We start from the raw sequence: 15,121 nt of genomic DNA on the forward strand, positions 1-15,121 counted from the left end.
TCATCACGATGACAAAGATATAAGCGACTATCACGTGCATGCAAGAAAAGCTATATTGATAATTTGATATTATCCTTGAAACTTTTTCAAGTTCGTACAAAACATCAATTCATCAAAGACCACAAAAAGCGTTTTGATTGTTTTTTTAAGCCATTTTTTCGTGCGTGAAAATAAGTAAATGCCTAAACCTTTGGGTACTTAAAAGACAATTCTTCTTTAGTGCAATACTCGTAAGTCGTAACCTTTTGTTTTTTGACATGTAATATTGTTGCAATATGAATTAACATATTTGTTTTATTATATAACTACTGGAATTCAACTACGTTTTATAACTTAAAAGGATATTGAATGATATACATTGTTGATATTTAATTATGTTCATGAGGTCAAGAGTCGACTTTCTAAAAATTTATTGCTATCTTCAAATAACCTATAGGAGTCATAACTCTAAATGAAAATAGATGATAGAACACGGAGTTAAAGGATTAATCGTTGCTCTCAGTTTTTCAATACTTGTAAAAGATAATACTTCTACATTAAAACGAAAAAAAAAAAAATGTCTTCTAAATTTTTTGACAAGGAATGATAGATTTATTTATCTAAGTTTATTTTTTTTTAAAGATGAAATTTTGAAGAAATTGGTGTAGTGTTATTTCTGTTTATGTGTAACTGTGTATGATGAGTTAGTTGACTCCATAGACCCACTTTTCTTGGTTGCTAGTGTAATTAGTCAACTCCTCAGGTTTAAACCAAAGGTTAATTTCGTCCTTTGCAGTCTCTGGTCCATCGCTTCCGTGGATAATGTTCCTACCAAAAATATCATTTGTGTTTAAAAAACTATAAATTAAAAATAACATTGAAACCAAATTATATGCAAAGTTAGTAGCAACAAACATACCTTCCAACAACAATGGCCAAATCACCTCTGATAGTTCCAGGCTCTGATTTGGATGGATCCGTGGCTCCAATAAGCTTCCTTCCATATCTAATCACACCTTCTCCTTCCCAAACCTGCATATATAAATCAACAACAATGGCGTAATTAAAATTCCTTGTTTCCTCACAACTCTCATCGCAAAACAATAACTATTCTAAGTTACTTCTAACCATTGCAAGAACAGGGCCAGAGCTGAGGAAGTTGCACAAGCCATTGAAGAATGGACGATCCTTAAGATCATGATAATGCTTCCCAGCAAACGCCTTTGAAGGTACCACAAGTTTAATAGCTACAAGTTTGAAGCCCTTACGTTCAAATCTGGCTATAATCTCCGAAATCTGGAAAAGAATTAGAGATCAAATAATCGGTGCATTGACAGGTATGGGGGATTTGAGGGTTAAATTAGTAAATTACCAGTCCTCTTTGCACACCATCAGGCTTGATCGCAATGAAGGTTCTCTCCATCTGTGAAAAGAGAAGTAATCGTTTGTTGAGATAAAATAACAGAAAATGATAGTGGCATTTAGTCGAATACCTGTGCTGCATGTGCCTCTTGGTCCTGAAGCATGTATGCTGAAATGAAATTACATATATCAATAATCTACAAGGAAGAGAATAAGATCATGAGAAATTAATTAGAATTATGGAATCTGGAAGTTTGAACCTGCAGCAGGAAGTGCGAGAGCTCCGGCAATCCATTTGTTGGAAGTGTTTGTGGAATCGGTGAAAGAAGCTAGAGCTGGAAGTGTTCCTTTGAAGGAAACTGCTGCTGCTGTTGCAGCTGTTCGTCCTTCTGTAAAGAAAGAAGAATCGGAGTAAATTTCATATTAACAAATCTCTACGTCACTTATGAAGCTCATTCATGAAACAGATTAACATAATAATGGTAATATTGAGATCTAAACAAGCAACCACAATGTAGATATTACTAATCGACACAATTTGGTTCCACTGTTACTGTAATTTACAGAGCGCAAGAGATGATATTAAGATCTGATGTTGTAAGTCATCATACGCTTATGGTAATTCATCGTCGTTAAAATTTCCATCAACCAGATCCACACTATAATATTAGAATGTACAATATAGAACGCACATAATTCGTAATATCCAACTCAAATTTCAATGACAGAACAGAATTTTACATGCTAAATTGCTAATGGTTCTATCAAAATTCAAACAGCAAACATGATATAGAAAAAACACGCAACCACAATCTAAATATCATCAATCTTCGTAATCTGGTTTCCTGATAGTGTAATTTCCAGAATGTACACGGTAGAAAGAAATAATACTACGATCGCACATTTTTCAGTCATCTACAGCATTTCATCTTATGAAATTACGGAGTCATAGTCAAAGTTGCCATAAACATTCGATAATTCACAACCTACAAGCCGAACCTCAATGCAACACAAATGGAATTAGAACGGCGTACAAAAAAACTCACCGGAAACAGCACGATGTTTGTGCTTGGAAGCCGAAGAGAGAAAAGACCTAGCAGCTCGTGATGCAGATCTGTAGATTTGAGAACTCATTCTCCTTCTCGATCGATCAACCAGTCAATCAAAATAGAATAAAAAGTGAAGTGGAGATTGAGAAGCTCTCTTTCGGAGATATTATATTTATGGAGCGGAATGGAGTCAGAACAGAGGAAGGTTTGGCAAGTTGATTGGGTTTAGTTATGGAGAGAAGTATATTTATCATGAGGTTGAAATTTTAAAAAAGTTAAAAGAGAACCTATGAAGTTTTCATCAGTTGACAGTTATATCCACTAACTTCTAAATCATTACACTTGGAGTTGGAGACATCTTTTGTTATCAACCCAAGTCCCTAGAGTGTTTGGATGTTTGTTTTTAAAGTGATTTTTTTTTTCATAAATAAAATGGTTAGATATTAATATATTTATCTCCAATAAGAAGTTTTGTTTATAATAACTTTTTATTTATTTAATATTTTATTATTTTAATTTTATAAACTCTATAAAAATTGTAATCAAAATTTTCAAACACTGTAAAACAGTTCAAAGTGATTGATTGTTATAATTGTAATAAATCAAGTTTGCATAACATCTTAACACAACCTAAAATGGGTACATTATTATTTTAATTTATTAGGCCAAATACAAGAACAATAATTACAACAAGAAACTATAAATTATTTTTAACTGATTTTTTTAATCATCTAAACAAGATTAACTCAACATTACAACTCATATATCAATAGAGACATGAATGCAAATATTCTAACATGCTCTATTTTTTTCTTATAGTATTTTGTTTTCATTTTTCTATTACAACATTATATATGTAATAATTTTCTTATTATTTCGAATTTTGAAATTTTATTCAATTATAGTAACAGCTAAATGATTATCCCATTTATATATTTCACTGACATGACATCAAATCATGGTTACATGATTTATTTTTCCATGTCATTCCATAATTGACTTATCCAGTGTGGAAATTTGTCCGAGGAAGAACTTTTACATAAAAGGAATTTAAGTGTGACAATGTTATATTAAAAAAAATGTTTTTGTTACACACCAGCAAGATATTCTGAATATTCAACGAGAACAAGAAAGATACGTGGCAAAAAAACACGATAACATATATGATTTCATCATATCTCATATTAACAAGTTATACACTATAGACTATTGTAGAGAAGAACCGTTTGTTCTCTTGACCACGTTGTCAACCCATTTCATCTAAAAGATACTGAATAACTTTCATTACATAAAGTATGGACGTTAAACTTGAAGTTGTGTTAAAGGAATAAAGGTCATGACCAAGAAATGTTAATTCTTAATGTCAAACTAAAAAACCTTTTACCTTTGGGGTGTTATTATTCACGCTATGAAAACCAAGGGTTTTCTTGTCATGTAGTAAACCACATGTGTTTCTATATAATTTTCTCTAATTATATATTGTTGAAGTGTCGAACGTCAAAATTCTAACTTTGACTACTAATTTTAGAATGTTTGTGATTTGCTTTGGTTAGATCAACCAGATCCGAAGTAGTGGGTCAGAAAGTAAACTCGGAATGTATATCGGCCATCAAAGAAACTCCCCTGGCCTCGTAAACTTACAAATCATTTTTTTTTTTGGTTATTTGATTATTTATGGAATTTTATTTGTAACTTCTAGTCTTCTACATGTTATTAAACTTTAATAAAACTCTATAGGCTGTCACATTACCTTAAAATTATTATTTATTTCTATAAATATACATCAATTATAAATAGATAACTACTGTATATCAATCGGATAACATATTACAAATTATAAACTACAAACGCATAATTTATCGTTTATATATCAAATAATATTGTATAATTTTATATTATTAATTCAAAAATCATTATCTTAAGATGAAAATAGAACTGATCATGAAGCAAAATTATAGAGGTACAACTCCAACTCAAGGATGTAAAAAATTACTTTATTATCGTTATATATTTTATTTCCGGCCAATTTGCTTAGCTAAAATCGTAAAATTAAAGAAATTTAACCAAGAGATGCATTTTGTATGTACAAATAGACAAACACAACGTACCACAGTCAATGCAACAACTACCAACTATGTACAACCCTTACATTGACACTTATCAATGTCACGAATCCGATGAAAGATCAACACTGGTTGACTCCGATCCCAATTTGCATTCATCTTGCAATGTCGTCAACCAAGCATCCACCTTAAATAAATAAATAAATAAAAACACTTTTGAGTCTGCATTTTTTACCCTACAAACTTTCCAGGGCTATTTCCTTCTTTTTGAGACAAGAGCAAATCCGTCTCTCACCTTTTTGTGTGGGACATAAATTTCAATTTTTGTCTCATAAATCCCTATCTGTCCAATGCAAGCCAAACACAGTACAAGACAGGTGTTATACCTGTAATTTTGAAGTGCTTGAGCATTCATATCTCAATCCTTGGCGAGTAACTATATAAAAATAATACCGAGTTTTTTCTCCCTCTTCTTCATGATGACGTGGCATCCTCCCTACTTCCACAACATCAGACAAAAGGGTGGAGTCTTGAGGACTTATGTCTGCAACATTGTAAAAATCTACCAATGTCATCCAAATACAAAGAATACGTATGTTTTTAATGATTACATTCAAAAATATGTAATGTAATTTACTAATTTATAAATTAAATTGTTATTACCTGTAGACATGAAATACAAGAAGATGCATGGTCCTAGAAGAACAACAAAACGTGGAAGCCAATCATCAACTTCTGTATCATCAAGAGGAAGTGGTTCTCCAGGTAAAGCTGTCCATCTCTGTAAAATGTGAATTATTGAATAATCAAGCAGAGTGTAAATATTAAATAATGAGTTTATATATAAAATATAGATTGAGTTTATAAAAAATTACAGTTCGCATTTGTAAATAGCCTGAAAGACGAGCAGAACGCAAAGTTTCATCAATATGTTCCAACCGAGCTTTCAGATGAGCTTCTTTTTCCTCCATGTCAGCAAGTTCTGATCGAAGTGATTCAACTTCTGGAGCAGATAATATAACCTGTCGAATAGTTTTTAGAGCAAATTTGGATCAAAATGGTGAATTGGGTTCAAAAAAGATGTATTGTACTATATTATATTGTATTATATTATCCACCTTTTGCTTATCATTTGTATCTGTTCCCCAAGTTAGTCTGCGTAGATTGAATAGATTCAACATGGAAGAAGCAGTTATTAATCTTCTTTTAGCCCACAATCTGCTGTTTGAGCTATGCTAATACAGATCAAAGCAACTGTAAATAAAATCAACTTAAAAGGAGAGGATGTATGTATAAGATTGCTTGATTTATGTCAGAAATACCTCAAGATTGATCTTTGAATGTGAAATTGAAGAACTTGTCGTTTGGGGGGTTTCTACACTCGAAGTTGAATGCGGGAAGTGATCTGGAAAAACCTCTACTCCTCTAGGACCATCACCCATGAAGCTTGCTTCCACTCAGGTGTAAAACTAGGGTTTGAATAATATAAGATTGTTAAAGTTCAGCATTCGGATTAAAAACTTGTTTGATTTCAAGATAAATACAATCGCTCTTCTTCTACTTCTTCCCCTCGAGCTTGTGCTATCATTACAAATTCAATTGGTGATGCCACGAATTATACTAGCAAGTACTTACAATCAAATAGAAACCAATTGTTTCTTTACCTCGTAGTTCATCATCAGCTATTTAAATCAAGCAGCGAGAGAAAGGGGGAAAAGCAATATTAAGATGTTCAACTTCAAAATTAACACGATTATCTCCATTATAAATACATATCGATACATACACATACTCAAATTCGAAAGAAACCATACAAATTCGCGAAATCAACAAAGAATCAAAGTATATGATGGATACAGAACTTAACAACAGTATACTAAACACATATGGATTACAAACAACTTACAGTAGAAGGCTGGAGATCCTGATAATGCAGATTGAAGAAGCGATTTCTGGAGAAGTAGATGGAGAGAGAGGGAGAGAAAGTAGAGAAAGAGATGATGATTATGATTATGATTACTTTACTTAATGAGGCTGTTTTATATTCTATCAGGTAATAAAAGATTGCATCTCACGGTACTTATACTGTTTGTTGGCGAAGTTGCAGTTTGCCCCCCACAATTCAAAAAAGACCTTCACGTTTTGACATCAAACTATTGACTTTTGCTCTAAAAACGACAATATTTGAAAGTGTAAGGGGGTGTTTGTGTGAGTTATAAACACATTATATTGAAAGGATATTTACAAAAATTAGTTAAATATCACATGATTTTTTTGAGAAAAACTATGATATCATTTCAATATAACAAAACCATGTGATAATTAACTAATTTTTGTAAATATCCTTTCAATTTATGTTTGAAAGTGTAAGTGGTTCAATTTATGTTTTAAGAGTTTTGATTTAGTTTTTTTTTTTAAATCTTTTCCCTAATCTTTGTTTTTTAATACTTTGAGATTTGATTCTCTATTATATATGAGCTGCACGACAAGTGTTTGTAGAAATGTCTAGAAGAAAATGTGACAATTTGGTATGTATTCTATAGAATTACTAAAGTTTGTTTTATTAATTTTCATATAAAAGCAATCTTATATAATAATATTCTTATATAATTCGATTTCATGACAATTATTCTAATAGAACGTTCGATTCCATGTCAATTATTCTCACATAATGCATGAATGAAATATGATGATCGAAGGTCTGAAGGTTGGATGATTGTGTGAGATTGAGATGAACAATGATCACCGATTATATATAATAGTATATATTCTGGTAAAACATTGAAGTATAATAATCTAAAAATTGTGTTTTTTAACCATATATTCTTGAATAATATTAATAATAGATGATTATTCTATAAGAATGTTATTATTTTTTAATTCATGGTTTAAAATTTTGTTATTCTTCCATAGATTCATTCTATCAGAATATTTATTTTGTCATAATAGAATATGCGTTCTGTCATAATTTGTGCGTTGTCAGAAAATATATTCATACATAATGTTCGAATTTAGAGAACTAATATCCTTTAAAGTCATATTTTAAAAATTAAGGTAATTAATTATTTTTTAAAATCCGAAAATTTTCTTTCTTAAATAAAGTTTAATTAGTTGAAATACTTTAAGCCACCATTTCATTTAATTAGAATGTTTTTTTAATCTAATTATATAATAATAGTTATTATATCACAATAAAAGGCCTATCTAATTGGAACCATGTAACTTTTTGTTATAGATTTGTCACTAAACATTTAAGATACACGATGGCTTCACACATATTGATACAAAGACGACATAGGGTGTACCGCAATATCTTGATAACATTTCTTCCAATTCATGCTTTCTGTATCTCTTATCATAATTTTGTGTTTATTTTCCTAAGTTCAGGGGGTGACAAGTGACAACCTCTCTTTCACAATCATCAAAACGTTTACCTCTGATGGCTTCACACATAACATGCCGTTCAAATATTACAAATTAACGTTAATTCATGTTTCTTCTTCTTTTTCATTTTTTTTTACCAAAAAATCTTTGCACTAACGGTAAGAAATGATCTTTTTTTATTTATTTATTATGAAATCACCTTATAATAATTTTTAGGACAGAATTATGAACAATAGTATAATTAAAATATTACTGGATTATCATTTAGTAGTGCTAAATATATTTTAAGCTTTAATAAAAAATTATTTAATTATAATAGAAAACAGTTTAGCGATTGGTTGGTCGTTTTCATTTAAATGTTTGTGTTTTATACAAGTTGAATACTTAGCGGATTGGTTGGTCATTTTATCAAAACGTATGTGTTTTTACAAGTTGAATACTTAACGGATTCAATTGTAATTTTATTTGGTTTCAGATTTACGACTTCAAATATTATATTTGTATATCGTATCCAAATTTCTGGCCCACCACTAGTTTATGTGATTTATGAATTTTGTTTTCAAACATTTCATCGGTTAATTTGTGGGAGATTATTTTTATGACATTATGATTTTCAACGACACTTTAGAGAAACATTTGTCCCACTTCCAATCGATATTTTTTGTGCTATGAGAACATAAGTTATACACCAACAGTCCTTTGAGGTTGTGTATAGTTGCAATCCAACCACACCACTTAACCTAGATCTTCTCTTGTCATTCGACAAGTTAGTGTAGGTGGTGAAAAACAATCGATTCAAATCAAGAAGTTGCACAAAGAAGTACATGATTCGACACAACAATCAATATACATCATAAGCAAGTCATATTTACAATCTGTTAATGGGTTTTTAATAAAGATTTACCTTTTGAGTGACACAAAAATTGCAATTTTTGTCTCATTGATAATTTGACATTAATTTTGGTATCAATCCAATGACGAAAGTCAGTCATCATTACTTTTCCAAGACAATTCAAGTTGCAAATATGTAAAAACCAAACCAAACCAAACCAAATTGAAAAGGTTAAAAGTATTCCCCAAACCTCTGAAATTGGGAATTTAAGCAACAAAAGCCCAAGTCTTTGTTTACATTGAAGGGCAAAATACCATGATAGATAACATAAAAACATACCTAATATATATAAAATGGAGAATTCATATTCAACCATACCTTTATGGACAAAATGTGAAAATGGTTTAGATTTCTCATAACATACAGCAATCTTTCATAGAAGAACTTGAAATGGAAACATGACTCTTCTCTCTTCTTGAAGCTTGATCATCAGCTTCATAAACACCCTCCCAACTGCCAAAACCACAACCCAGAAAAATAGATTAGGAAAAAGGAGACTGAAAACCAAAACAATCAACAAATGATGGTTAATTTAATGATGCAAGATTGCATTATAGTTGTAAAAGAATCGATTTATGGGAATAACCAGAAGTTGGTGTCCAAGATAATGTATAAGCAATAAAAAAAAAGTTGCATAATGTATTATACCATAATAGCATCAATCTCTTCTTGAGACATTGGTGTTCTTTTGGGCTGAAGAGATGCTTTCCCCCCTAGAGTTTTTTCAGATGGAGCAGACTTTGAGAAAAAGCTTGAAGGGACATCATTGGCAACAGGTGTTGCTTGGGTCTGAGTAGCAGAACCTAAAATATGATATAAGTAGATTACATATAAACCATAACGATTCATTTTGATTTATATTTAGATGAACAATTATTGCGCAATACTGTTTGTATATCCGGTAATACCATGGAATCTATAACCTAATCTGTAAAATGAATCAAACTAGGTCAAAAAATCAATCTATAATGATGTTCTTCATGTTGATTCTTCCTAGATCGGAACTAAAAAACTTCCTGTAAATCAAATTCAAATTCTCATATGCCGGAACGCAAATTAACGAAAAATGACCTAGCCACACATTCATACAAACGAATTAAACATTACAGAAATTAAGAAGAAACAAACCAGAAGGCGCCGGATGACGCTGTGGAAACTTGATCCGGGGGATTCTCTTCATCGCTTGTGCTGCTCCCATATCTCGATTGATCGGTGGTGGCGTTGACGGCGGCGGCGAATATGGCGAGGGAACTTTCTGCGGTTGCGACTTCGGAGGAAGCTTTCGTTGCTTATAGAATAATGAGAAAAAGTGATGGAATTTTGTGATTATTGCCATTTTGTTATTACAAAAGAAAGAGAAAAAGGTAATTATGAGTTTGTATCTATTTATTTGGGTGAATTTTTTTTACATGAATGGTTTCTAAATTATTAAAAATTTGATGATTTTGGGGTTGTGAGAATACATATTTAACCGATTATTGTGATTTACAATTGTTAAATTGATTTGTATGTGTTTAATATAATTTATTATAATTTACTCCCTCCGTCTCAAATTTATAGTCCATCTTTCTTTTTTTATTTGTCCCAAAATAATAGTTCACTTCTAAAAATAAATAACATTTTTACCAAAATACTCCCTCATTATTATCTAACAAACTAAACATTTAATGGAACATTAAATTCAAAGTAAGGACAAAACTGTCATTTTATTATATAAAGTTAATGGTAATTAATGCTTCTTTAATCTGTGTGTTTTTTGTCTGTGGACAATAATATTGGGACGGAGGGAGTATTTTAATTAGATTTGGTGGACATGTAAAAAAGAATTTTGTATGAAGTTTCTTAGGTCAAGTGTAAAAATATCAAATCTAATTAAAATAAATCATAATCGCTGCAAAAAGATCTAAAAGTGGAGAGATATAGAGAGAAATAAATTGACACCCAATAGATGATATCGTTTCTTCTTGTCATTGCAACAACAAGAAGCAACACAACAAAATGCAACAAGAAAAAAGGATGATGTTTTTGATGTTACCACGTCATTATGGGCTGACACATCAGCCTTAATAGAAGTATTATTTTTTAAGTTTAGCCTTATATTTTTCACAACTCTAAAAATGGAGGAAAGTAAGTATTTATTTTTATTCTATTCTTATATTTAGACCTGGCAATGGGGCGGGTTTGAAGCGAATCGACCTTGATCTAAACCTTTTTAACAAATTTCAAAATCCGATCCAAACTCGTTCCGTGACCCGCAGAGTTTTGAATAGTCAAACTCATACCCTTATCCACCAAATCGACATATATCCAAACCCGCCCCGTAACCCGTAGGTTTTTTGAAAAATCAAACATATTTCTCGTAAATCTTAAAATAACATTTATCAAATAAAACAAATGTTGATTTAGAAAACACATTAAGTACTCGAGGACTTTCGATTGGAATTAAACTCATTATTATAGTAACTTCTGATTGATTTTTGACCGTCAATTGAATTGATAAATAATAGCAATTAAAAACTTTTTTTCGGTTGAAAAATGACTTTATTGATATAAAAATTTAATTGATGATTACTTGATGGAATCCAAATGAATGACGTCATGATTCTTAGTAGATGATTGGAAGTCTAGAAATCAAGTCCTCGAGACTCATGTAAAAACAGTTTAGTCTTTGGCCTTTTCTCTTTGGACTTTCAATTGTAACTAAAAGTAAACTTTAAGTAGTATAAAATATAAATATATAATTTTAAAATTTATAATTCTAAAATTTATACGGGGCGGGTTATAAATGGAGCGGATCAATGATGATCCACACCCGACCCTTTTAATAAAAGGGTTAGCGGGTACGGGTCGTTAACGGATAAACAGATCAAAAACTATGCTCCAAACTCATATAATTGTTAAGGGTTTGGATCGGATCAGGATCAAAACCCGTTCCATTAGCAGGCCTACTTATATTGTCTCATAGATTTATCATTTTGTACAAAAAAGAAATTATCTTTTTTTTTTCTAATATTTTTGTTGCCCTTCCTAAAAGATATGGTATTTTGACAGAAAGACCTAAAATTTTCCTTGTTAATTTTGCCGATAAATTTCTAAGATGGCTTTTTTTGTAGATCTAACATTTACAAAAAAAATTAGTATGGAAACAAAGATTATTATTGAGAAAAACACTATATTTTCTCGGAAAATATAATATTTCTACGAAATACCATATTTTCTTACGATAATATGATTTTTTTAAAGAATACATGTGAAAATATCAGAAAAAATCGTTTCTTTTTTTTTTGTAAATGTTAAATTTATGTAAAAATATAAGAATAAACTTTAAAAAAAAAAAAAAAAAAAAAAAAAAAAAAAAAAAAAAAAAAAATTTACTTCCATCATATCATTTTACTCGTCTTCTTCCATTTTTTAGAGCTGTTTTTTTTGTTGCAATGCAGAAATAAAAGGTGAAAATTGTGGAGAAATTTCTCTTGAGGTTTAAACTTTAAATAGGTGGACTACTTCGGTCCATTTTGCAACTATATAGGCCCATTTGCGTGAAGGGTTTTTGTCTAAAGTTTGAAACAAGTTTATGAGTTAAATTTCTTTTTTTATTTTAAATATTGTAATAACTATTTTATGAATAACTATAAAATTGGCTATATAGACAAAGCATGCCCTTTGGACAACTCATGGTGAACATTCTTGGTACCTATATATGGTAAATCACGAAACACTAACAATATTTTAAGTATATAAATTCTAAGATTAAAACTTTCTTTTATAGAATTTCGAACATAGCCACTCCCATAAGAGAAGATCTATATCCCATAAATAGTTATAAGCCTATAACAATTTGCATCCAAATAGATTTGGCAACCAAAAAACACGATACTAAATGATTCGTAGATTTAAGTGAGGAATCTCAAATTAGGTAAAAAGAACTGAATCAATATCCATCCCTCACTCCAGTTTTACTCTTGTAGGCATCCAATTCAAGTGCAACTGTCAAACAAAAATATTAAACCTGTTATGGACGACTATAATAGTTACAATATAAAGATGAGGATCCGATTCGTAATTTTCGCATACACAATGGAATATTTGTGTACATTTTAGCAAAAAAAATAAGTTGCTATTTATATTGAAATTAAGATGTTACATAAATCTTTATCAGAAATAACTAATAATAAAACCAAAGTACTATATAAAATTACATTTACAAATAAATGAATATCCGTTCTTAGTTAGGAATCTCATATTTCTAACCAAGAGTTAGGGTGGCAACTCTGTAGCTTTGTAAAGTTTAGGTTGTATTTAGACAACATTAGAACTTGAGGATATTTGTGTGTTCTAGAATTCGGTGATTTATTAAATATTTAATGCTTTAGAACAAGAGGGGATGTAGAGGACTTTCAACGGCCCTAAAAGGTGATTTTTTTCATTTTAACAAATTGATCGATAGATTCATTGTCTGTTGTATGCGTGCTCTTTCTTAGAATTTATCTATAATATATGTTTTATGATTTATACGATAGTTGCCAGATGTTATATGTTATGTAGATAAATCATTTTCTTAAACAAAATAATTGAATTTCTTAATTTTTGTTTAAAAAAAAATGAAATTATCACTTCCCTTCAAATTATCAAACAAATTTTGACCAATTTTGATCCAATTTCTTTTACAACTTTTTTCTCTCGTCTTAATAATATCAATACCTATAACGTACCTTATGTTTGGATTAGAAATCTTTGATCTTTGCATATCTTCGTATAAGTATTTAGTTCTTGACTTCTTTCTTCCTTGCTTGCTCTATTATAATTATCATGTTGTAGTTAAAGATCGTTTGAAAAGGTCAGTCAATTAAATGGTAATCCAATTCACACTTCCAAATATTTACTTTTATGCAGTTGTCCCCATCAATTTGACTGCAAGATAACACTATTTGGACTCATCCACAGCTATTTTCTTCCCAATTGTTACTTATTTCTTCCTTTCCATTTATGACCTTTTCAACTATCATTAAATAACTTAGACTTATATTCCTTATTTCTTGGTGGCAAATGGCTATAAAATCTCAATCTAAAAAAATCAATATCAACATTAACACTAGAGAGAAAATCCATAGACCAATAAACATATAACCTCTCAGTGCAAGTGGTTGAGGATTTCATGTATCATCTGTAACAATGATGTAATTTAAAAGTAATTTACAGAATGCTTGTGTTGCTATTCTAATTTTTTTTTTTAATGAAAACCGTGTACAATTATATTAATAATTGGTTTTCTTACATCAATTTTTATGGATTAAAGTATCAAAACCACTTAATCAAGTGTAAAGTTAAAATAGTTAGATAACGTTACAATTATATTAATAATCGGTTTTCTTACATCAATTTTTACCAACTTCTTCAAATCTAATTATTTGAACGTAAATAATCATAAAATCATAATTATAATCACTTTTATCCAAACAAATAAGTTCTAAGAAAGGTAAAAATATAATGATTGTCCAACTAGACCAGTTGAAACTAGAAAAACTCACATCAAATAGATAATTAGAATATCCACAAAAAGTATCAAACAAAGAGCAAATATAAGCTACAACACAAAAAACAATACTATAGATCTAGTTTAGGAAAAATATGCTAAACGATCAAGAAAGAAAAACACATTTTCCTTTGAGAGACATGCCATTCCAAATGAAAACACATAATTACAAATCTGGGCATGACCCCATCTCAAAGAGAAACCCATGATCTTGAAAAAGATAGAGAAGAAGAGGGTAAAATTGTAACTTTTCCAAGAATCACATCATGATCTATTCATCTCATGATGAACTTCAGGAGTTTCCATGATACTCTCTAAAGAAGGTTTCCATCCAGCAACACTTTTCCCTTCGAGTCTACTCTTCCCAATTGCCCCCAAAACATCTTCCAATCTTTGCCCTTCTTTGTTCTTGAGTTGTAATAACAACCACTCTAGCTCATCTTTTGTTAATACCAACTTTACCCTTACTCTACCACTTTCCATTCCATAACTACCCCTTGCTTTCCCAGATTCTTGTTTTTCTTGTTCCTGTGGCTTTTCGTCTTCTCTTTGCTCCTTCTGTAAACACGTCTCCATGTAATTCCCCATTACCACAATCAAGAAACTTGCTTATTTTCTGAAACTGCAACACAAATCTCTTTCCGAGAAAGTTTGTGTTTGTTAACTGAAAAACTCTTTTTTTATTTATGATGATCGAAGAGATTTGGAGAGAAAATTGAGGAGTTGTTAGAGAGTGTCAACTAATGCATGTGAGGTGTGGGGAACATATATTGGTATATGTAGGTGACAAATTTATTGTTGTTTTGAATTAGACCAATGGCCCACTAAAGCAACGTAATTTTAATACCCCATTGATCAT

General features: G+C 30.5%; 3 protein-coding genes across 4 annotated transcripts; all 3 read right to left on the reverse strand.

Annotated features, from left to right (window-relative positions):
- Positions 1 to 477: 477 nt before the first annotated feature.
- Positions 478 to 6,517, reverse strand: LOC145056996 (nucleoside diphosphate kinase 3-like). Of its 2 annotated transcripts, XM_079004743.1 has the most exons (14): positions 6,360 to 6,517; positions 5,776 to 5,922; positions 5,572 to 5,688; positions 5,329 to 5,475; positions 5,117 to 5,234; positions 4,840 to 4,997; positions 4,591 to 4,640; positions 2,412 to 2,479; positions 1,602 to 1,748; positions 1,473 to 1,510; positions 1,352 to 1,402; positions 1,108 to 1,275; positions 899 to 1,011; positions 478 to 807 (listed from the first exon to the last, which is right to left on the reverse strand). In XM_079004743.1, the coding sequence occupies exons 2-14, from the start codon at positions 5,893 to 5,895 to the stop codon at positions 684 to 686; spliced, it is 1,419 nt and encodes a 472-aa protein (XP_078860869.1). In that variant the 5' UTR covers positions 5,896 to 5,922; positions 6,360 to 6,517; the 3' UTR covers positions 478 to 683. The 2 variants fall into 2 exon arrangements, with proteins under 2 accessions (XP_078860869.1, XP_078860868.1); XM_079004742.1 differs by lacking the exons at positions 4,591 to 4,640; positions 4,840 to 4,997; positions 5,117 to 5,234; ... (2 more) ...; positions 5,776 to 5,922; positions 6,360 to 6,517 and having other exon boundaries at positions 1,602 to 1,730; positions 2,388 to 2,614.
- Positions 6,518 to 8,865: 2,348 nt separating this feature from the next.
- Positions 8,866 to 10,080, reverse strand: LOC145056997 (uncharacterized). The gene is made up of 3 exons (XM_079004744.1): positions 9,858 to 10,080; positions 9,378 to 9,532; positions 8,866 to 9,182 (listed from the first exon to the last, which is right to left on the reverse strand). The coding sequence occupies exons 1-3, from the start codon at positions 10,063 to 10,065 to the stop codon at positions 9,165 to 9,167; spliced, it is 381 nt and encodes a 126-aa protein (XP_078860870.1). The 5' UTR covers positions 10,066 to 10,080; the 3' UTR covers positions 8,866 to 9,164.
- Positions 10,081 to 14,526: 4,446 nt separating this feature from the next.
- LOC145060224 (uncharacterized) lies at positions 14,527 to 14,850 on the reverse strand. The gene has a single exon (XM_079007931.1). The coding sequence runs from the start codon at positions 14,848 to 14,850 to the stop codon at positions 14,527 to 14,529; it is 324 nt and encodes a 107-aa protein (XP_078864057.1).
- Positions 14,851 to 15,121: the final 271 nt, after the last annotated feature.

The sequence above is a fragment of the Lactuca serriola genome, chromosome 6, assembly GCF_051521515.1.
Source record: "Lactuca serriola cultivar US96UC23 chromosome 6, Lser_US96UC23_V15, whole genome shotgun sequence".
Lineage (NCBI taxonomy): Eukaryota > Viridiplantae > Streptophyta > Magnoliopsida > Asterales > Asteraceae > Lactuca > Lactuca serriola.

Excerpts from the sequence above, each read along its gene's own strand:
- LOC145056996 (XM_079004743.1), bottom strand. The coding sequence starts at position 5,895 with ATGGGTGATGGTCCTAGAGGAGTAGAGGTTTTTCCAGATCACTTCCCG. Across the intron at positions 4,998-5,116 it reads CTTGTATTTCATGTCTACAG|ACATAAGTCCTCAAGACTCC; the intron begins GTAATAACAATT and ends ACAATGTTGCAG. Across the intron at positions 1,749-2,411 it reads TTTTCTCTCTTCGGCTTCCA|ATTCTTCTTTCTTTACAGAA; the intron begins AGCACAAACATC and ends AAATTTACTCCG.
- LOC145060224 (XM_079007931.1), bottom strand. The coding sequence starts at position 14,850 with ATGGGGAATTACATGGAGACGTGTTTACAGAAGGAGCAAAGAGAAGAC.
- LOC145056997 (XM_079004744.1), bottom strand. The coding sequence starts at position 10,065 with ATGGCAATAATCACAAAATTCCATCACTTTTTCTCATTATTCTATAAG. Across the intron at positions 9,533-9,857 it reads GCGTCATCCGGCGCCTTCTG|GTTCTGCTACTCAGACCCAA; the intron begins GTTTGTTTCTTC and ends ATCATATTTTAG.